Source organism: Myripristis murdjan, chromosome 5 (assembly GCF_902150065.1).
Source record: "Myripristis murdjan chromosome 5, fMyrMur1.1, whole genome shotgun sequence".
Lineage (NCBI taxonomy): Eukaryota > Metazoa > Chordata > Actinopteri > Holocentriformes > Holocentridae > Myripristis > Myripristis murdjan.
In genome coordinates this window covers 2,330,448-2,353,949 of record NC_043984.1, presented here as the reverse complement: position 1 = coordinate 2,353,949, position 23,502 = coordinate 2,330,448, and the positions used below count along the sequence as shown (strand labels likewise).

At 39.8% G+C, this 23,502-nt stretch overlaps 2 protein-coding genes across 3 annotated transcripts; one reads left to right on the top strand and one right to left on the bottom strand.

The window, feature by feature from the left end:
* Positions 1-1,517: 1,517 nt before the first annotated feature.
* On the top strand, positions 1,518-12,204 carry tspan2a (tetraspanin 2a). The gene is made up of 8 exons (XM_030051496.1): positions 1,518-1,717; positions 4,444-4,546; positions 9,679-9,776; positions 9,987-10,061; positions 10,164-10,256; positions 10,372-10,437; positions 10,598-10,681; positions 11,103-12,204. The coding sequence occupies exons 1-8, from the start codon at positions 1,649-1,651 to the stop codon at positions 11,166-11,168; spliced, it is 654 nt and encodes a 217-aa protein (XP_029907356.1). The 5' UTR covers positions 1,518-1,648; the 3' UTR covers positions 11,169-12,204.
* Positions 12,205-12,804: 600 nt separating this feature from the next.
* slc25a55a (solute carrier family 25 member 55a) lies at positions 12,805-18,764 on the bottom strand. Of its 2 annotated transcripts, none has more exons than XM_030051495.1 (10): positions 18,641-18,764; positions 17,774-17,884; positions 17,459-17,584; positions 16,938-16,993; positions 15,420-15,510; positions 15,220-15,338; positions 14,931-15,123; positions 14,670-14,824; positions 14,480-14,555; positions 12,805-14,380 (listed from the first exon to the last, which is right to left on the bottom strand). In XM_030051495.1, the coding sequence occupies exons 2-10, from the start codon at positions 17,791-17,793 to the stop codon at positions 14,221-14,223; spliced, it is 996 nt and encodes a 331-aa protein (XP_029907355.1). In that variant the 5' UTR covers positions 17,794-17,884; positions 18,641-18,764; the 3' UTR covers positions 12,805-14,220. The 2 variants fall into 2 exon arrangements, with proteins under 2 accessions (XP_029907355.1, XP_029907354.1); XM_030051494.1 differs by having other exon boundaries at positions 13,616-14,380; positions 14,931-15,126.
* Between the last annotated feature and the right edge of the window lie 4,738 nt (positions 18,765-23,502).

Below are 23,502 nucleotides of genomic sequence, written 5' to 3'. Positions count from 1 at the left end.
AGCAAACAAAGAAAGCCCAACATGGAGAGACGGAGTGCCAGAGAGGGTGAACTCGAGCTGACCCCTCTGGCCCCGAGGAGAAGGGGCTAAAGAAGTCTGGTGACGCCTCTTCATTCACATGAATGGCTTTGTATTCAATATGCAAATGTGACACCACAATACTATAAATACATAAGAGGAAGTTACTGAGCTCACACTTGTTTTGATTTTGCCGCTGTCTGATTAAATTCATTGTTTTAGAATAATTTCTGCATTGGGGAATATGCATAATACTATGTATGTATTAATTAAAATGAAGACACATTGTTTATGCTGTTATTATGTGTTTTTTTTTTTTTCTTTGAAGGTAGAATCAAAGAGAATTCTAATTTAATCACATACACAAATTCAAATATTAGATAGATAGATAGATAGATAGATAGATAGATAGATAGATAGATAGATAGATAGATATGCTTTAGGTCCATACAAAAAAAAAATTAAATTAAAAATAAAATAAATAAAAAAAATAAAATAAAAATAAAAAATAAAAATAAATAAATAAATTAGAAAATAAAAGATGAAAAAAAACCCTCTTTTGGTGATCACTTGGAGACAAGACATACGGCAAAGGAGTAGACTATGCCACACCTCTGTGGGACCGTCCTGTCAGGTTGGTCCTTGTGTTTTAGGTTCACACAAAGATCCATATTTCCATAATAAACAAGGACTGTATTTTTGGCTTGGGTTAGGGTGATATGAAGGGTGGGTATGGTGTTTCAGTTAAAAACTATCTCAGAAATATATCATGTAGCATTGAGAGAAATCTTTCAGTAGTAAATAATTTTTTAATCATAAGTCAACCATATGAAAAAATGTAAATGTAAATGTAGAGGTGATGACATTGGAACAGAAGGTCAAAAATGCCATGAATCATCTAAGGGAGCTTACAGGCTTTCCTTCATCTACTGAAAACTACAGTGTGTTATTTTATTTTATATGATGCAAAATGCGTAGCTGGTCAACTCTGTCCCAATGCTGGATCTCTAGAGGGCCCCCTAAGTGCCTGAGGCGGTGCCACAGGGGCCCAGCAAACTGAGGAATATTTAAATGTCACTATTACTTAGTCATGTGAGCTGAGCACAATCAGGGAATATACAAGAATGACTGTTTTGTTCATTGACTTCACAGTACCCACATATCTTCCACCTACAGTTTAGATTGTTACATAATTCTGCACCAAGTCCTATCTACCAAGAAAATATCTCCTCATAAGGTGTGTGTGGGGGGGGTGTGGGCAAAAAATAGCCCTTCCACCTTCCACACAGCCAACTGTCTAGTCAGTGGTGAAATATTCAAATGAACTTATTTGCGGGGGGGCCTCCTGGAGCCCCCCTCAAAGACCCCCAGACGTCCCTGAACCCCACGTTGGGAACCCCCGTCCCAAAGTGTCCCCTCACACAGGGATGGGCGGTGCAAGGAAGCGCGCAGCCTGTGCAGCTTATGCGCATGTTTTCATGTTTTGATAGTGGAGCGGTGCAGCTCGGTGCGCGGTTCATGTCCAGCCGGGAGAGGCGTGCATCTACAAAGAGAAACTGTGGGACATTATTTCTTAGGTGATTTTACAGAAACCCGGCACACAAAAAAAAACCCTTCGTCTTGTGGCATCATGGGCAAGGTGCAGGGTGGGATGAAATGCGTGAAATATCTGTTATTCGTCTTCAACTTCATATTCTGGGTAAGTCCGCACTCCGGAGACGGGTTGATAATGATCCTCATGGAAACAATGTTGCATTCAGTGAGCTCAAACGTTTCATTGTTGCAGGATTGTAAAACCTTTGTTCGCAGTCAAAGAAAATACCGATGGGCTCGAATGGCCTGATCAGTCCTCATCCTAAAGATTTTTTTTGCCAAGACAGATGTGATTTGCTCTATCTTGTTGTTGTGAAGCTGTGGCCGGGGGAACCTGTCAGGGATCTGCCTGCTTATCATTGTAGTAGTTCTTGTTGTTACGGTGAACCTGCCCGGGCTGCATGGAGCTTACATAACAAACAGCGCTGTGACCGGCCGGTCTGATGATGTGCTAAAGAGACGCTTCTGAAGTAACATTGGGAATAGTTTCAGTGCTCAGCTGGGAAATAGATGGTAATGTAAGCTTGTAGTTTACTAGCATCCACCTGCCATCTCTCTCTCTCTCTCTCTCTCTCTCTCTCTCTCTCTCTCTCTCAGTGCAGTGTTCTCTCACCTTGCATATGGTCAGTCATAATTTCTTCACTTCATCAGACAAAATAGCAGATAAATTATTCAATTAAATATTTATACTTATTTATTATGAAATTCAGTAAACATGGCCTTCAAGCCTCTTGTAGCTATCTTCAGTTATTTATGTATAAACCGATGTGCAGTCACTTTTCCTCTGACATACAGAACTGCAGTCTGTTGCTATATTTCCCAACACGGCTATGAAAACCCAACCACTGTTTTGATACCCTCTCCTGACCGCTTTGGCACTGGGATGTGACTTTGCTGTGGCAGACCAGCTGGTGTGTTGGGTTTTGACAGAGCTAATCTGTTTTGGCCACAGCATGCTGTTTTATGCTGTTATGCAGAGGGACTGTTCCACTGCACCAGGGTTGCTCAGGTGTGTTACCTGTGGCTCTGGCTTGGAAAGCAAGCAGCAGCAGCAGCTAATGTGGAATCACTGTTGGTTTACTGACTCTTCATCTGACAGGGTGCAGTGACTATAAATACATAGCAGTGCAGAACACATCCAATTACTCAAGCTCACACATCAAGATGCAAAACATTATAGATCTCCATACACACATTTTTTTAAACCATGCACATGAAAGATGCTGTTATATACTCATGTAATTGACTTCAGTGCCTGCTTATGTTTTACCACTAATTGATATAGTATATGGGCCTCAAGCAGCTACATGGAGTAATCTATGCTCTCAAAGACAATCATTTGTCTCCAAAGTGGTGTCACCCAAACAGACAGCAGCCTCTTTGTTGGGCAGTTTTGGGACTGAAAGCGGCGCCGTTGTGGTCGGAGCCAAAAGGGGCGTACAGTACGCTGTCATTTGGGGGTGCAGTGCCAACAGGCAGCCAATGCCAGAGTGTGTTACATCACCCAAGCCCCTGTGAGGCTGGCACAGCCTGTGGCTGAAATGCACCATGGGAGATGGACCACCGTTGCTATTAGTGATGCTGCACTTCAGATGTGAGGCTCTGATGGTTCAGATTGGAGCATTAGCGGCCACAACAAAATGTTTTTCCTTTTTCAGTTATTTTAATAATCACATGAGTCACTTCAGCAGCAGACGCCTCCCTCCGCTAGGCTGCCAGCTGAAAGAACAGAAAGAACTTAAGCCAGGATATGATCATGGAATAAAAAGGTTACAGATTCATAGTAGCATGTTGGAATTCTCTATTTTTCTCAGAGATCACCATGAAAGGTTTTAGAGGTTTATTAAATCAGAGCATAGTTTTTTCACTTTAAGAACGACTGACTGAGAATAATTGACTGAGTTCATGAAACAAAAACAGACTCTAAAAGACACCAACCACAAGTTGTAAATGCATTTTTCAGTTTGTGAATATTTTTTTTTTCCAATAAAGTGTACAGAAATACAGATGTTATAAGATATATCTGAAAATAGGGGAAGTAGTATTATCCATCAGCAAGTTTGCGCCTCAAGAATTTTGCTTTATTTGCAGCAAAGCTCGGCCAGGGAGCGATGATGTGCAGTGTCCTGACACTCATCAGGCACATCACACCTGCTGGTGTCTTTCTGCCACCCTCCACTTATTAGGCATCATTTCCCACCAGAAGAAACCTCGCCATAGCTCAGTGCTAAATCCAATTTTAGTTATTTCACAAATATTGCCCGACACACCATCATTTTATTATTTTGAGAGGATAGTTAAAAAAAAAAAAGGTTAAAGTAATCATCTTCAACATTTTACTTACAGTAATTGGGCCCATTCCCAGTTTTTAAAAAAGCATTTCCATTTGCTTTTCTAAACAGTCAGTATCAGGTCGTTCTTTCACAGGAAAAAAAAATCCTCTGCCATACAGGAAATGATGCGTTTTGCAATATTCACAGTACCAAAAGCTGTTTGTTGGGAATAAATAGAGGAAGAACTGGGTAGTTGACATAAGCTGCGATTGCCATCATGGCTGAACAGACAAATAAAGATCTGCACACACAAAAAGTCACACTTGAGCAACAGACAATCAGAAAAAAGGTCTAAATGTTGGCCACACTGATTGCCAAGTGATCTCAGGGAATTGCATTCAACACCAGTGCTGAAATAAAAACATTCTTATTGCAAATTACCTCTTTCTTTCAAGATCATATTTCCATTAAATGTGCAGCACATTATTCTGATCAGGCAGAAGATGCAGAGTTGTGTGATTATGCCATGAATACTGACTGTGTTTGTTTCATATTCCAGCTGTCGGGTTCCTTGGTGCTGGCAGTGGGACTGTGGCTGAGGTTTGACCCAGACACAGTCAAGCTCCTGGGGGGTGACGGCGCCCCTGAGACCTTCTTCATAGGTATGGCAGAGTTCTGCAGACTCCTCTCCCCAAATCTGCATAGATATGGCTAAATATAACAAGTGAAATGCAAATGATTATTTTTTTTGATGGACTGAACAGGCAGGTTTCAGCGTCTTCTCCTTTGTTATCTGAAAGCGCTAGTTCAGCTTATCTCCATTACTCTGACATAGTGGATGTGACCGGCTGTAGCTATTAGGCAGACAGCTCATCATATGAGGCAAGTCTAAGTCACATGTCGATTTGATCAGCTCTGAAATGGCTACAGCGTTCTTGCTTTTTAAGAATTTCCATGTTATTTTACTGATCTCCTTCTCAAAGCCACACATCAAAGAACTACGTCTTCACTTCATGATGTAACCAGGTGTAAAGTGTTAAAGCAGTTGCACAGAGAATGAAAATGGAAACAATGATAAAGGAGACTCACAGAATATCCGTTATTTTGTTCTGCGTTATAATGAAATATATTTTCTGGTGTAGAGGCTCAGTGTACAAAGTCAAACATTGTTTGGGTGCCCAAATTGGTTTACCTGTGCACTATAATCTGAGGACGCTCCAGGCTTCATTCCAGATGACATCCCAAGTAGTAGAGTCAGTTCACTGGCTTCTAGCTTTAGGAGAGAGTGGTGCATGTTGAAAAAATATCGACTTATTTGACCTACTGCTGGAATAACATGAATTCTTAAATTAGGTGCTGTTGTCCTTGAGAAGGGAACCACATTCATCGATTTTCTCCTAAATTTCCCCTTAAGTAGCATCAAAGTAACAAAATAACAAATAAATATATTAACAAATAAATAAATAAATAGTGTGTGTGTGTGTGTGTGTGTGTGTTGAAACATTGAGTGAAACATTCAAACCCAGCATTACATCCAACAGAAACTATCTAGATGTCTTGTGCGTCATTTTCTCCACATTTCCCTGTAATTCAGCAGGTTGATTTGGGGTCTTTGGGAACCCTGGGATCCCCCTAGAATTTAAAGCCAAGCTCTGTGGGTTTGAACAAAGCTCGGCCGTGCAGCATGCATTCATAATGAGGAACCTGTCAATGGGACTGGCAGAGCTGAAGAGGTTTTAATGTACTGTCTGTGCCACAATAGGCCTTAAAGGTTCACATCACTTAGAGCACAGTTAAAGCTCTTAAATGAAATGAGAGGTTCCGTTGCAATGCTATTAATACACCATATAACATGATTAAAACATACATTAGACCGGACAAACACCCTTCAGTATTCACTAGTGTTCAGTATTCCATACAATGGGCCTTCTCTCTCCCTCGCTCTCTGTAGGCTCAAATGACTAGAATGAGGCCTATTCTTGTTACTCCCATTTCGAGCATGACCTAAAATGGTGACTTCACTTCATCAGCTCTCTGCCTTGCTTCCATGGAACTGGCTGCTGCTGCCGTCAGGGTGTAGTAGCCTCTTGGGGTGGGGCAGGTGACAGGCAAATACCCACAGCAGTCAGTTCAAAGCAACAGCCATGATATCGTGCTTCACCTCCGTGCACGTAGTAATGTCTCACACAACTTTTTATTTCCAGCGTGTGTGAATGCAAGGGAAAACAGTAAGATCAGTGGCCAAGTCTGTGGTTTATTTGCCCCTACACCACAGGAATGTTCTCATACCTTTTGCTGTTTCTGAAGGCAAGTATGAAGCAAACATACACCTGCAGATATGGTGATACATGTGTGGCCCGTGTGTGCTGCATATATGTTTAATTTGTATATGTACATATATGAAAACAATGGGAAGGAGAATGGGGAGGATGCATGAATTTGTAATACAGGGTGACACAAAAAAACGGGAACTTTTTAACAATCCAATAAAACCAAGAGTGATGGAAGAAAAATATTTTATTCATAGTAACTGAAACCTTAAAACATGCCATTTAGGAAACAATGATGGAATTTTCATTTTTTTAAAAATTGTGCTGCCACTTGCTCATGTCTGCCAGTACGCACTTCAAAGATTCCCGTTTTTTTGGGTCACCCTGTATATGTTAGACATACAGCACATAGGTCCATATTTGAATATGTGCCAATATTACATTTTTTGTATATGGACTACTGTAAGTGTGATATTGTTCACTTATCACAAAGTTCACATTGGTTAAATGCAAATATCATATCAGCTCCTCTTGCGATATCTAAGTCACCAGACATGTTTTCTTTAATGATCAGATGTGAGGTACCTTCTCTGCCCATGAGACTGGTAGCTGATGCAAATTTGCCGATTTCAGAGATTGATTACAGCACTGTCATCTTACAGAGCAGCCTTGGCAACAAAATAAATATTATTTTGGGCTGCCGGAGCAGAATGGCGGTGTGTAGCTGCCTCCGTGTACCTCTAGCAAGGAGACTTTACAAGACTTAACAGAGTGATACCATAACGAGGCAAGGTGGCAGCATTCCCTGTGGGTGATTCACTTTCCATTCTGTCACCTCTGTGACTCTATACTGCTGCCTGTAAACAGCAGACAGAGACAGAGAGGGAGGGGCTGGAAGATACTGAGAGAAAGATCCGTTTGCACTCATCGATTTACATTTCCAACTGATGCCTTCTAACAGCGTTGGCCCAGGAGAGAAGTATAGATGGTAATTACCTGCTAGATGCTGGTGGTTTCAAAAGGAGGGGATGCTGCAGTAAAAGGGTGCATATCAAAGTCAGTGTTTAAGTAATGGAAAACATCATGGGCCAAAGCCAGTCCCGTGTACACATTTTGTATAGAGAACCTGTCTCGGCCTTTGATACTTTACATTATTGACAAAGACATGTTCTCATTTCCCTGCAGCAGACCCTTGGCTGTGGACAGACTCATCTTCACCTCCGCTTTTGTTCAGCAGCAGGAAAACAACAGCTTGCCTTTCCCCATGTGGATTAATTAAACTGTTGCAGGGCTTGTCCTGTGTCACTGATTAGGCCCGTAGCTTGGAGCTTAGGGAGTGACTCAGTGTATGGTTACACTGTGAGGAGTTCAGTAGTAAAGGCTGGGAGCGAGGGAGTATCACAAGGGAGGTGACGCCATCCCTGCTAGTAACCATGGTGGAGGCTGCCATCTAATTCTTGTTGCAGCAATCAGACCCCAGCAAATTCTAGTCTTTGTCAGGCTGCTGTTATCTCTGATTCTGAATTGCCGCCAAGGCTTGGAGAAATACACCAGGTCCTGAATATGTGGCTTGTTCTAGGCTGAGAAAGATGGCGTATTTATGCAGTATGCGCTCATAGAATTCAACCTGGGAACAGTTTTCAGTCAAAGTAGTTGCTGCTTGATTTGCCTTTTAAAGACAGAGCCCTTGATCTTGATACAACACAGAGAGCCATTTGTTTGCATATCCCTCAAAGACGTACACAGAATGGCAGCCTTTCCTGAGATGTTGCAGCATAGGGTCAGCTATTTGGAGCGGGACAGACTTTAGTGTCTTGCTCGCCACATCACCAAGGATGGACAGATGGCTTCTGCATGGATTCATCCTCACACAGGTCCCTTAATGGTCTGTCATTACTGTCCACAGTCGGGCCGGATGACAGGGACAAAATCAAATATCACAGTATCTTTGACTGAATACTTCCATATTGATGCTGTGACAGTATTGCAGGGATGGCTGTCAGTGCTTTGATAAGATATTTACACCACAGAGATTTTTGCGAAACAATCAATAGTAATGGTGTTGTGGACAATAACCATGCAGGAAGAGGCAACAGCTAGAACAGTCCCATTACTAAACTGCTTAAAGGTATTAGACTCTAGGTTCAAAAAATACTTCCCTTTACTGTAATGCATCCTTTAAAACTGGATTAAATTACTTATCACCATAATACAATGTCCAAAATCCAAGACAATATACTACTACTACTACTAATAATAATATATTTTATTTATAAGCGCCTTTCTCAACACTCAAGGACACTTTACAAAGATAAAACAAGTACAATAAAACAACAGATAAAAGCTACACACAGTATAAAAAAATGGAACAATGCAGTTACACACTGCAAAAACGCAAAATTTTACCAAGATTATTTGTCGTATTTCAAGTCAAAAATGTCTTATTTCTAGTCAAAATATCTCATTACACTTAAAATAAGACATGATCACCTCAGAAGTAACTTGTTTTTAGACAATTCTCACTTGTTTCAAGTGAAAATTCACTTGAAATAAGTGAAAATTTGCTTGTTTCACTGGCAAAGTTTGCCAGTTGGAAAAAGTGAAAATTCACTTAAAATAAGTGAAAATTAGCTAGAAACAAGAAACAAATTTTGCCAATGAAACAAGCAAATTTTCACTTGAAACAAGAGACAATTGTCTAAAAACAAGTTACTACTACAAGTTACTGTGGTGATCATGTCTTATTTTAAGTGTAATGAGATATTTTGACTAGTAATAAGACATTTTTGACTTGAAATAAAACAAATAATCTTGGTAAGATTTTGAGTTTTTGCAGTGCAGAGAGTAGGCTATCTTGAACAGGTGAGTTTTGAGTCTGGAATTAAACAGAGGAAACAAGTATCTAGTTTCATATCACAATATCAATATAATATCAATGTAACACCTAGTCCTGGTCTACATACGTTCTATGTGTAGCGTAGACATGATGACCACCACACCAGTTATGTGGTTTATGCACCAGTTCTTTGACAGAAATTCCCGAAAGTCAGGCATTGCAAAGTGACAGCAGAATGACATAAATGGCATTCTGAAAGTGAACAAATGAACAACAAGCCAAAGACGGGGAAGCACCCTATTTCCTGCATGTTACGTTGGGGATTTTCTTTTTTGTCTGAGAGCTTTCATCTTGACTCATACCGCTTAACTCACTGAAGGCTGCTGTAAAGGAGCTTCCACCTACACTTTTCTGTTCACAGAGAAACTGTTCAGCAAAGCACTTGGATCATGGTGCCACCCTCAGTTGTAGCTATGAATTGCAGTCACAGTTGTGGGATAGACCAACTAAAACTGTAATTAGCTTCCAGTGTATTCCTATGAAGCAACATTTCATATCAAGCAATATATCATATGAACAGAGCACCATAGGTAGGTTAGGTCTTGTTATTTTCTGGTTTATTTTCAGGGAAAGACATTATTCAAAAGTTCTAATCTGTCTCCTTGCATCTCCTTTTTCCTTTCCTCAGCTGTGTACATCCTTATTGGTGCAGGAGGGCTCATGATGCTGGTGGGGTTCTTTGGTTGCTTTGGGGCAGTGCGCGAGTCTCAGTGTCTTCTTGCATCGGTGGGTCAAAGTGTTCAGAAGTGCTGCCTCTCAACTGCACATGATCCATGTGCCGTTGGGCTGTGCTTTGTTGTTCCTGTACTGTCATTTCAAAAAAGAATGCTACAGTAATCCCTCTGAATGTCAGCTCAGTGACTGTACCCCACCTTGTTGTGTGAAAGATAGGTCTAGCACATTTAAAATGACAAGCTTCCATTCTCCGTTCTGCAGTTCTTTGCTTGCCTTCTGATAATCTTCGGTGCAGAAATTGCAGCTGGTGTGTTTGGATTCATAAACAAGGAACAGGTACAGTATTTTTTTAAACAGACTGAAATGTGATAACTAAGTATGTTAACAAAAAGCATGATCTCTACCATATTTTGTCTTGTTTTTTTTAATCAATATTAGATTGTTGAGGAAGTCCAGAAGTTTTATAGTAGCTCCACTGCTGAAGGCTCCAGTTCCAACAGCACCGCAATAGCGACCATTTACCATACTGTTGTGAGTAAAATGTCATTCATGTTCCTTTCCCTCCTTCACTTGTCAGTTGTCACTATTAATGGCACCAGGATGTGGGTTTTAATACATTTGTACTTTTTCCTCTTTGCACTCATAGCTGAACTGCTGTGGAGGATCCACACCAAACCCTGCTCTGTGCCCTGAGCTTCCTGAGGAGACCAAGGTATCTGTCATGCCTTAACACTATATAGCCACAGGGTGGCAGTATAATGGCATTTTAAAACTATTATTGCAGCGTTACACATATGGTGATGGGTAGCCATCACCAGTAGAGTGTTAATAATTAGCATGGATAATTTAATGATTTTGGTATTTGTTTATAGGACTGCCTGACTGCAATAACAGACTTTTTCAATGAAAAGCTGCATATCATCGGATATGTTGGGATTGGGATTGCAGGGGTAATGGTAAGGCTTTCTAAAACCTCATTTGTCTTCAATAACAATTTATTGGTCATACTAGTTCATGCAAGGTACGTACAACCAGTGTTTCCTCTGTATTTAACAGTGGTGCACCACCATAGCAAGGATATAACCACCAGTGCAATAGAGAGTATGAAATTAAAATAAACATTGTAATCACGTTTTACTATAATCTAAAGCTAGAAGTAGTACAAATATTTTAGAAGTAACAATTATAATGACAAGCATTTTTAGCAATGGAACATCAAGTTCAAATATAACTTAGCTGCAAACAGTGACAGAAAAGGCACAAAATTAGATTTGTTGTCCAAAGCACCACAGCTGGACCAACTTTTGCTGAGGCCTCACAACCCACTGATGACATGTTTGAAGATGTCCCAGAATGTGTCTTCTTGTGTTTTCTCAGATCATTGGAATGATCTTCAGTATGGTCCTGTGTTGTGCAATCAGGAACAGCAGGGAGGTCATATAGACAGTGAGTTGACCCCACCTCCCACCCTCTACAAGCCAGCCCTCTGGAGGCTCACTGAACCCCTCATAATCAACCCATCTGCACAGGAAGGGGCAAGACCACGGACATCTTAATGTCATTTATGCAAGTTCAGGGTAATTTGGTGGGGAGGTTCACTGAATATCACAACAAGAGCACAATACACCCAAACTGTCCCAGTATCAAGGGCCAAACAACACGATACGCTGGACCACCATCTTGTACACCCTCTCCTCAACTCCACCAGCACTCAAACACATTCCTCTCTCTGTTCTTCTCCATAACACTCGCTCTGCATTTGGTACTACTCTGTGACATTCCTCAATTTTAGCATCCTCTTGTTACACTGCTGGCATTCCACAGAGCCTACAGCACTGTAGCCCTAACACGGCATACGAAGCCCTCTTTGACACAGGAATGTTACAACTGAGGAGTATTGCTGTAAATATGGACACATATTTTATGTATCTGCTGTTCATTAACATTATTTATTCAGTGTCCTTTATATTCCTTCTTTTTATGTAATTTCAAAGACCTAATGCCAATCATAAGTTGTATGCTTAAATGTTTTGAGGACTAGCCTACCTTTGCAGCATCAGTTTCATTATGTGCCTATATAGTCACACCCAGACAAGCCTCCAGCTCTTGTACCCATTATCTATTCATTGTGATTTCAACATGTCCATAACTACTGTGCTCACTGCCTGCCTTCTGAAGTATTTCTACTTTAAAGCACAGTAAAGGAAGTGTAGACATGGTATCAAGTCAAAGGGTTGGGAACAGTCTAATGACAAACTGCCACTCTGTAAATCTTCAAGTTGATCTAAATGACGGAGAACTTACACAATGTCCTACTCAAGCTCTATTGGAGCATGTGTGAACTGTTAACAGTGAGCTAGTTTGCATTTTGTGTGAATTATCATAGATGTAAATTTTGTTGTTGTGCCAATACGATGTGAATTATAGAATAATGTAGTTGTATAACACAGTTAACCACAATAAAAAAAAAATACATATATGGGGTGCTTATATTGACAACTATGGACGTTTTCTGTTTCCTGCCTCTTAACTGTCAGAATCACACTTCCGCTTTTCTTGAGGCGCCAGACATGGCAGCAGTGCCGCCTCTAAAATGCATTCTGTGGTGGGTCTGGTGTCTCAACATGTTAGCTTTTCCTATCTTTAGATCAAGCAGAGCAGCAGCCAGGTGTTACATGCACTTACTCAGTGATGACGTATGGACACTAGTGCAAGGGCTCAGCTCCTCAGGACTCTACCAACAATATCAGTGAGATCTATCTGTCAGTATGCAGTTGTCATGCTGGAATGTCCCTAGATAGCTTACTGAAAAGCTAGCCATGTAAGCTCAACAGTGATGTCAAGTAAGGAGCTTTTCTATTTCATTTCCTTTTAAAGTGGTTTCTTACTAACAGTTTACAGATAATTGAAAATATCAATTGCTTACTCAATTTCATGGCCATGGTGCGTATCATTTGTCAACTGTCATAGCTGTTCTAGTCCATATTAATGCAGCATTTATTAGATTATCTGTACATCAGCTTATATTGATTTCTCCATACATGCCTGTCCATAAAGTCATTCAATTTAACACACTCAGTACAATGAGAGCATTGTAAACTTTAATAAATTTACATAAAAAATACATCACAAACATATAAAGTATAGTAACAGTCATTTCATAATGCACACAGTAGCATAATGCCATTGCGGCCAAGAGCTTTTGTTCTCAGAATGAGAAAAATCTGCTCGTTTAAGGCTTAAACCAAATATGGTTGAATGTTTTAATAAGAAGAGGCTAGGTCAGTCCATTCTATCTTCAGTCAATGTGGACAAACACACAAACATAATGTGCATAAATGCATATCAAGTATTTGCAAATATTAGGGCTGCTCGATTAAGGCAAAAATCATACTAAAGATTATTTTGGTCAGTACTGAGATCACGTTTATTTAACGTGATTGCTCATTGACCCTGGAAATGCTGCACTTACTGAAACTGAAAAAACTTTAACAGTGTTCAGTTTCCTTGAAGTATAATCATGCCTCAGCCTGGCTTTTCTAAAGAGGAGAAATTGCACAACTGCAAATCAAACAAGTGTGCTGATTTACAAGATAAAATGAGAGCATCACTGCCAAAGGGGGTGCCGCACAATTATCATTTTAGCTTGATTATCTTGTTTTCGTAATTGTCGGAAGCCAAAATTGTAACTGAGAATAAATTTTGACTAATCGTCCAGCCCTAGCAGATATTTATGATACAAAGAGTAACTGAAGTTAACAGGTTAATAAACTACTACGCTGATAATATCAAGTATTTGTCAGGATACTGTCTTCTTGGTTTGGCAAACCATATGGTCCCATAGCAGTAGGAAGTTCTGTGATCAAACATAACACTCACATTTCTTTAGGATATATAAAAATAAAAGATTAACAGTCTTACACATGAGTAAATTGGACCCCACTGTTTTTTTTTTACATCCAATCAAAGCCCTTGTTACTAACTGAAGGTTTTATAAATCAGCAGTGGAAAAAAAACTGCAATAAACTGCATCCAACAATTCAAAAAGCTATCTTACATATTCAAAAATAATTATGAAAAGTGATGAATTGGGGAAAAACTGTCACATTGATGAAGTTATTCCAGCTCTTCTCCCTCACAGGGAAGAGCAGGACTATATGCACTGCATCTTTCCATTAGTCCTCAACCCAGCAAGTCTGACAGTTTCAAGTGCAAACAATGGTCACAGCCTACTGAATAAGCCAAAAAATGTGTAAGTGCAACACGGCTGGTAGACCACACAGAAACTTAACAAAACCACAGAGGTTCTTTTTTCACAAAAATAACACCAAAGCTTTTCTGACAAGTCAGATCAGTCTTATGTAATTTCTTTTAACTGTATATCGATGGTATGTAGCTGCCAGGTGCTTTCTGATATACATCATCAACGATGAAAGGCTTGTTTATACATAGCCACCCAGCCAGTTAGAGGAGGCTTGTTATGGTGACTTAGTTCTCAAGCTGACAGGAGGCGGAGAGGTGAGCTGTCCAAGATATATTCTCCAACACCAACAAAGTACATGACCTGTGCGATACCAAACAGAGGGGCAATGACCAGAGCCCGGCAACCTGCACCCTTCAGGAAGGCAGAGGGTCCCTCCTTTCGCATGATCTTACTGTGGGCACACAGATGGAAAATGTTTACTTTTAGAAATATACACACACAAAAGACTATAACAGGAGAATGACAGCTAGATTAATGATCAGTATCTTACCTCACACAATCCAAAACACCATCATAAGCCTCCTCAGCAGACCCTTTGTTTAGTGACTGCAGTCTAGTCTTGACCACTGGAAATTAAACAAACAAACAAATAAATAAATAAATAAAAAGATTACATTCATAGGGATAACACTACACTTAATGACACACAACAGGACATGGCATGGCTGCTATGAACTCACCATCACAAGGATTAACAGCCACTGCAGCAGTGGATCCAGCTGCACAGCCAGAGAGGAATGCCCAATAGAAAGGGGCAGACTCCTCAGGACTGGGTTTGCCCAGTCGATTCAGGTTGGCAAACAAGGGAAAGTAGACAATCGAAAAGGGAACATCCCTAAAAGACCAAAGAAATCCAAACAATGTTTATTTGTTCCAGATCAAAAAGCTGGTCTGATGTAACAGTCTCAGCAGCCCCCAACTTGTTCCCCAGCCAAGCTTACCTCATCAGCGTGGCTCCCAGGCCTTTATAGAGCCCCTGGATGCCCTGGGTGTGGAGGAGCTCCTTGGCAATCTGAGTGGCCGACACAGCTTGTGGTGCTGAGGTCACTGGGCCTGAGTTGTAGGAGCGACTGAGCAAGGCATTGGTGGCTGCAAGCTTTGTGGGAGACATCATACCTGGCTTTCTCTGCTGGGCCGCTTTAAACAAATTATACAACATTTTTTAAATGAAGACATCATAAAACAAGAGCAGCTACATTATTACACTGGTAACAACACACATCTGCTCACCTAGCCTGCCTGCATCCTGCAGTTGAATCTTGAGCATTTCCATAGGAGTAGTGACAACAACTTGGCACATGCCTGCACCACAACCTGCCATCATCTCTTTGAACACTGTCAACCCCTTCCTGTTAACCACAAGACAAGATTAGACAACAATTGATGGGATTAAAGGAATCTAATGAATACGGCCAAATGATGTTGCTTACCCGTCCTTGGCGAGGTGATGACGGAAGAAGTCATTAGCAGCCAGCTTGATTGCCTTCTCAGGGGTAACCAGTGTCAGATTTACAGCGGCACCTGAGGACAAAAACACAGACAATTAGAAATGCATCCACAATCCTACTTCCAGTTTTAAGCATGTTTATAAAACCATTCCCAAAACATTCCCCACCACGATCATTTCATTATAATAAAGTAGTTATTCCATTATATAGCTAGGCAAAGACACCATGTCAAAAAATGGAAAAAAGAAAACAAACGTTCAACTGTGAATAGCTTTGGATATGATGATGGAGGGGGATTATTTCAAGAGAAATTACATTAACCAACAAGTTTGAGAAGGAAAAGGAGAAAAGAGAAAAAAGGTGAGAGAGAAATCAGGAAAATGAACAATCAAAGGAAGATGCAGACAGCAAAGTCTAGAAAGTAAATTATTATAATTACAGGGCCCACTTATGTGGACAAAATGTTATAAGAATGGTAATCTATACCTCTAGAGGAAAGCAACAAATCAGTAAGTAGGTTAATGACGGTGAGAGATGATATTTAGACAGAAGGAAAGACATATTAGTGAAAGGGCTGGCTGAATCCTTGACTATGGACTCTATCCACATGGACTTTGGGCAAACTTAAATGGCTCTGTGGCAGTCTTATCCACTCTATCCATGGTAAGCTTATTAGACCATCATAGATGCATCTGCAAGAACCAAAGTGAATGAGACACAGTCCACAGAAACTGGGATTCAGCCACAGACTTACAGAACAGAGGAGGACAACAAAATAGATAGATACTAATATATAGAGACAAGGAGCCAAAATACAGAACAAATAGATGGCAAAACAAAAACGTGTGCCTAGTTTTAAATAGAGCAATGTTGTAAGAACCATTAAATGATTTGCCTCCAGCGTGGCTGCGCCTTATCGGCTAGCCCTCAATATCCCAGGGGGACCCAAGTCTGTAATATGAAAAACACAGATGCAAACAAACAGCATTCCTCACACAAGCAGAGACCCACACTAAAAGCCTCCATTTTCCTTACATGAAATGAGACCAATAGAATCTAACTCTTTCCTACATTTAATGAATCAATGAAGCAGGCAATTTGTCTTCCTACTGACTTCATGTATGCTGCATGAACTGTTCATACATTACAGAGCACAAAGTTGCAAAACCAGTCTGCAAGAGATCAATAGCTTGGGCTATTTCTCTTTGATCAAAATTTCACAGCCTAATATGATTTACACTAATAATACTTCTAGTTCAAGCAATTCATGCACTGATAAGATTATATATACACACATGACACCTCAGCGAATGATTAAATGTATGCATATGTAATCATACCGTTGTGCAGCTTAGCCATATATAAAAAAAAAAAAAAAAAAAAAAAAAAAAAAAAAAAAATGAAATCACTTTTATCCAAAGATTAAGTGCTTGAAAGCAAACTTCTACAGCTACTCATATTGGCACTGGTTCTTAAGACTCAAATGTGAATGACACTTACCTCTGTACATTCCAAAGTATCCCTCTGATCGAACTGTCTTGACGAGGCAGTCCATCCTTTGGAAAGAAAAATAAAGATATGAGTGTGAATTGTCTATAAAAACAGTGGATCAAGCGGAAACATGGGTTCATATTACTGAAGGTATGCAAAAAATAAAACTCAAAGTCAGCAATGTCTCATGGTTCTTGTTTAACTGATATCAAAGGCAAAGACAGCTGCTGAGAGGGTGAACTGACATGGAAATTTCCACCCTCACTGAACATTCCTACAACTAGGCCACGTGGAAGAGGAATGACAGCAATATGACCTGATCGTCATCGTCAGGCATTTAACTTGGTCTATATATTAAACATGATGACATAAACTGAGGAATAGCATGTGTGAATCACAGGATTTGTGAGATCAGTAGTGTTAGATGCTCAGTATGTATACCATTAAATAATTTGACACAAAAGCTGTGCTATATGATGATGACAGCAACAATAAAAAAATAAAAAAATAAATACATAAATAAAACTTACATGCTTTTGTAGACCTGCTGGCCCTGCCTCTGGTTCTGCAGCCTGGTCTTTGCCAAATCAATGGGAAAGACACACGTAACCCCAACAATGCCAGCAATACCCCCATTAATGAGCTTGGCGGGGAGGCTGCAGATGAGGAAAAATTGGTTAAGTACAGCCAAACGTTTTCAGGAGGCTGTGCACAAAGACACTTAAATCATGAAAACTACATGGAGGCAAGAAAAATTGTGCACCATGCCAAACGCTATGCAATTCCAACAAACAGTGCTTATGGTGCATGAGACGTCAGTAGGACATAAGACATTAAATACTGACCTGATCTGCTGCTGAGACATGTTAATAAAAAAATAAGTAAACGCAGCGATAGGAGATGGAAGATGAAGTGAAGTGTAGATCTAAGTGTTCTTCAGTCAATGACTAAGAGTCCTAAAAAAAAAAAAAAAGATTGTTAATGGTAGACTCCATAGTGTATAACATATACAACAAGGTTCATTGCATTAAAGCTTATCCTTGACACATCAGGTTTGGCTTATCTACCGGTGACACGGTAACAAGATCACAGGACCGTGTGTGTACGTTAAGTAGTAAGCGCTAAGCCTCTCCAGCCTATAGACCGGAATACCGTAAATGGGCATATCAGCCATTTGTAACCTTCAGCGTTCTTACTGTCTAAAACCGGTAGTTACGAGCAGGATAACCCGAATTTTCTAACTTTGCTCCATCATGCAGCAGGACGGGGTTGATAAATAAACCTCCAACTCCTTTCAGTTGGTTGCAGTTTTACATTAAAATGAGCAGTCAGAGACAACAGCGACTTCGGTATTCTCCACCAAGTGTCTGTGCGTCTGACCATCCCCCCACCATATCTGAACGCTTTAGTCATTTGCACTAAAATGAGGAACTGATGTATTCATCGGATAACCGTGAAAAAGTCCGCAGAAAACTCTAACGATACATGTAGGCAAAACGTACATATTATATGTAACCGGTCCATCTTAGAAACAAACGTACTTCCTTTCAAACACTGAAATTATCTAACATAACAGTTAGTTATCGACTAGCAAACGCAAGCCGGGCGGCCACTCTGAGCAATACGGTATCGAATACTTACCACTACAAAACCAAATGACTTTACATAAATATGTTAATTATTTAATGGCTGTTTATAAATTTGTAGCTTACCGAAATGTTATTTCTCTCGCAGTTAAGTTTATTTCGCGTCGCTGATATCCACTCGTGTCTGCTCTGGTGGTTGACTGAGTTATATTCATGTAGTGACTGGAAAATTCCATTCAATTTTATTTAGGGGGCGGGACTAAACCGAGACAACGCCTTAGTTCAATGCAACCAATCTTTATGTTCAATATTTGAATACTGGGAGCTGATTGGCTGGTTCTCCTTTCTCTCGTTGTACTCTTCCAAATTTGGGCATAGCCGGAACGCACCCAAAAGATCAGTCACTTGCTTTCAACTGATGCAGTGTTACTTTCCGGTAAAGAGGATCGCTGATTCAAGACCCTTCTCATGTGATCTCCAAGTAGAACCCGGTAACAGGGTAAATTAAATGTGAACACCAAAAAATCCTAATGAATTAACTTGTGCGTTTGTGTTGGCCTTTTGGCACTGAGCTCATAGAAATGTTAATTTTTACTACCTACTGGTCTAAACATGAGTCTAAAATCAAAGGTGTCACATGACTGAAGTTGAGCAATGTGCACAGATGAGTGTTATATACACAATTCACATACCTAAAGCCAGAGGCGGTCCTGGCAAGTTTTGCGCCCTGGGCGAACCGGCCTATCATTTGTTAACATCCTATTAACTATGCATAACACACTAGAAATTACTCAAAAAGCTATATCACATATAGCTTACAAAATGTCATGTCAGTGTATAGGAAGTTATTTAGGTTACCATAGACCCACGTATAGCATTAAAAATTCCACAGTCAGGACGTATTGTTTACCAAATCCACAGACTAACAGGCCAATGTGAACTTGCACTTGTTGTGTTGCAAATACAAACTAGCCTATGGGTGAAATTAATTCCATGACATGATGCCTAAAATTCTAATAGTCGCTAGTTCAGCAAAACTAAAAACAAAAAAACAAACAAACAAAAAAAAAAAAACTTCTGTGGCTAAGTGGCAACATATTATAGGCTATAGGCTACTGTTTCATTACATGCACAATTAACGTCACGCATAGAGACTTGCATACCTTTATCTTTTGAACGTTTCTCCTCTTCTTCTCTCCTTCTCTTTCTGAACTGGGCACCTGATGTTTTTTTTGGCCTTTTGTCCATGATACTCCATTGACTTTTTGTTGTTGTTGTTTGGCATTTTCACATAACCCAATAAATTACATGTAGCTATAAGGGGTCTGTATTAATTTTATGAATGAAATACAATTTATTTGGAAGCAGCAGTTTGTGTTGTTTGGCCTGGGATCTTTCATATCAGAGGTTAGTCTATCCCCCGCCCCCCTCCCCTTTGCTTTTCCTGAGACTCACAACCTGCGCACAGCCTCTGCAGTCGCAAGTTGATCCCCCGCGCCCCTCCCCTTTGCCTTTTCTTCTGACACACACGACCTGTATACATGACTCTCAGCAGCAAGTTGACGTGATAGTAGGGGCGCCTCAGCGCCCACTGCACCAACTTGACATGGAAATGAGCGATATTAGTCTAGAAAACTGGCGATTTTTTTTTTTTTTTTTTTTTTTTTTGCGGACGGCGCTTGTGCGCCCCCAAGTAGATTGCGCCCTGGGCGGTTGCCCACATTGCCCATAGCAAAAACCGTCCCTGCCTAAAGCACTATGCATCTGTTTTCTCTTAACTATATGAAAATGGCAGTAGAATCACATGTACACTTGGGATTAAAACAATATATGCATATATGCTGCATCAACATAACACATTAAGACGCAAGACCATTCCTTGCTTTTCACAGGATCTTAACATGGCCTCAGAATAGGCCATGTTGTCAGTCAAAGTACATACAAAAAATGTCTACTTAAGAATAGATAGATAGATAGATAGATAGATAGATAGATAGATATGGGGGGTAAACTGTTCATAGTAATGGATAGTAAAGCAAGTAATAAAAACAGGGCAAATCTAATATTTGAAAAATATTTGAAAAGCCCCTATTTAACTGGCCCCTACTTAAATTTTGTTAAAAGCAGAAACCAGGTTTTGACAAAGACAAAGACAAAAGGATTACCAGAGACTGGTAACCAGGGTGTGACCACAAACATCAACCTGTCTCATCAGTGATAGAGTGCTTTAGAAAACCTGAAACAGGTAACAAGGGGTTGTTGTAATCATCACTGGGCAATCAAGGAAATCCATTCAGAACACTTTTATCAGGGAAAAAGCTCTCCTTACCAGGCACAATTGTTACATTGTAACATTGTGTATAGAAATCATACACGATGCCCCAAAACAGTCAAGTCAAATCCAAGATGCTTCACATCCAATTGGATGACAGAAGAAGAGTTGCCTTGCGGGTTTTTGTTTAATGGTTTGCTGAGACATAATCTCATGTCTGACTCAAGTAAAAGCATAATTACAGACTCAAAATGATGTAAAGAACAATTCTGTCATATTCTGTCTGCTTCTGTGTCTTGGCTCTTGGTTCTTAATTTTTTAAATCAGTAACAACTTGCCTTAACAGGTAGACTTGCAGTTTTAGGGCCACTTGCCAGTTAGTTACACAATTTGTTTTGAAAACGGCAGGTCTAACAGGGAAACTATTATTGCCACATCAGTGATGATGACCAAACAAGGAATAAAAACCAGCAAATTCCACAAGGGCATAAGCAAAGCAAAGCTCATGCATAGACATGTAGACCCTTGTTGGCCTGTTGACACTGAAACTGGTCTTGGAGATATTGACTTTGACACTATGGCAAAAAGCCAGCACTCTGAAAAGCATACCATTTGAGGACACTTTAGCATGACTAAAGCTGGAACAATGTGCACCAGTGAATGTTACAGACAGCAGTATCATGCACCTATTGTCCCTTCATTGCATGAAATTTGACACTAGTGCAAAGGCATTTTACTTTAGAAGAGGCCATGTTCTCAGTCAAAAGATGATGTCAATCCTGCCGGAAGCTGAACATAAAAATTCTGTAGAGGAACTAATTCCTGATTCTATTTTATCCTATCCAGAACCATTTAGGATAATGTTTGCTGTATTCTTGATAGCTATTAAAGCATGACTAAAATAGGAACAATGTGTAACAATGAATGATATCAGGATGTCTACATGTAGCAGACAGTTCAATGTAATGCTTTTTAAGACCTTTTCAGGATAAATTTTATCCAAACTTAAGACTGATTTTTGGAAAAATCATCTTCTTCTTATTCAAATGAGAATTATGAGTAAGTTCTAGATATTAAGTCTTGTGCTGTGGGCCGTTTTAGGTAGGAATATGGTCAGTTACTGACAGACTCCTTTAGAGAGCAAGCAGATATTAGAATTAATCTAACCTGGACATTTTTTCACATGGAACTTAGGACAGGTCCAAGTCCAAGGATTTTTGTGGATTTCTCTCTACAGATGCTAAAGTGAATAGTCTGCTTTCTTGTGTGCATGAAAATGTACTGTATCTGACAGTGAGAGAAAAGTGGGTTTAGGTTCGTCTGTAACAGGCATTCTCCAGGCAGGCATTTTGTTTAATTTCATGCAGTACAGCTTGACTAATTTTGACAAAAATAAATTAAAAGATGGATAAATTAAATTTGATAAAACAGTTTGTGGAAATTAAGACATCATGAATTCAAATTTAAGACAATTTACTGACTTTTAAGGCCTAACACTGCAAAACTGTGGTTATCCAACAATATTGTCTTTTCTCATGTGCACGGAATCCAAGCAATTGCAGTGAACTAAAATGCTTGTAGTTCTTTACAAAGAACTAATTACCAATATAATGGTGAATTTGAGACAACAACAGTTAGGCACAGTTACATAGTCGAGTAAACTCTTCCTAAAAAGTTGCCCTCACATTTTTTTCCCGAGTGAATACCACAACAACACTGAATGGACTAGTGATAGGTATGAGCTCTGCATAGTTGGTTCTCTCAGAGTGCTGAGGGAAGCAGATTCCATTTCATCCATTGCTGTATCCATTAGAGCATCACGGCTGTGGTTTTCAAAACACCATTACACAAGGAATTCCAGCTGGACAGTTCAAGCTATTGTGTTGTCTGATTGTTTTAGACAAAGTCAGATCAGGTCAGCTGAATAAAATAATAGACCACAATTAAATGTATCTATTAAGCTCACTTACAGCATCCTAAACTACAGTGGACACTATAACAACTTGTGGATTTAATGATTTGTTGGGCTTCAGATCACCAGCTTTCACCAGTTTTGTTCTGTTCTAGATTGGTTCTCACAGTGTTTTGTGCTACAAAAGTGGGAGTTGAAGGAAAGGCACACATATTATCATAAAACCTATTTTTATCTGATATACTGTAAAATAAAACATGTGCTGTCTTTGGTTTGGAAGCCAATTCTGATCAGAGAATGCAGTAATATTATATCTGATGATCTACATTGTCAACATTATTCTGTCACTAAGCCATTTTGCATACACAGATAAACGTGCTTTCTTACGGTGGCATATAAAAATAAAGCTATGGAAACTCCGTGATGTCAAATTAAGAATTGGTGAGAGATGGAACACGGCTCCACATGATGGACTTATCATTATGTTCTCCAACATTACCCACTTGAGGCTTCGGGGTTATAAATAAACTCCAGCTGTCTTCCCGAATTGCCTTTGTAAATCTCTGACAACACATGCCACTCACAAGCTCCATGTGGGGATAAGGCAAAAGCTAGACCAAAAGTCTCAAAACAATGAACTCTTACCCAGTATTGTGTATTAGTATTGTGGCTAATCTGTTGCTAGTCTTTCATATTAGTCAGATGAGATGTAGGCTCATCAGGTGACTTCCAGAACAAGTCTTAGGACAAATATATCAGCATGACGTGAGTCCTGAACTCGGAGTCAAGCACTTTTTTTATATG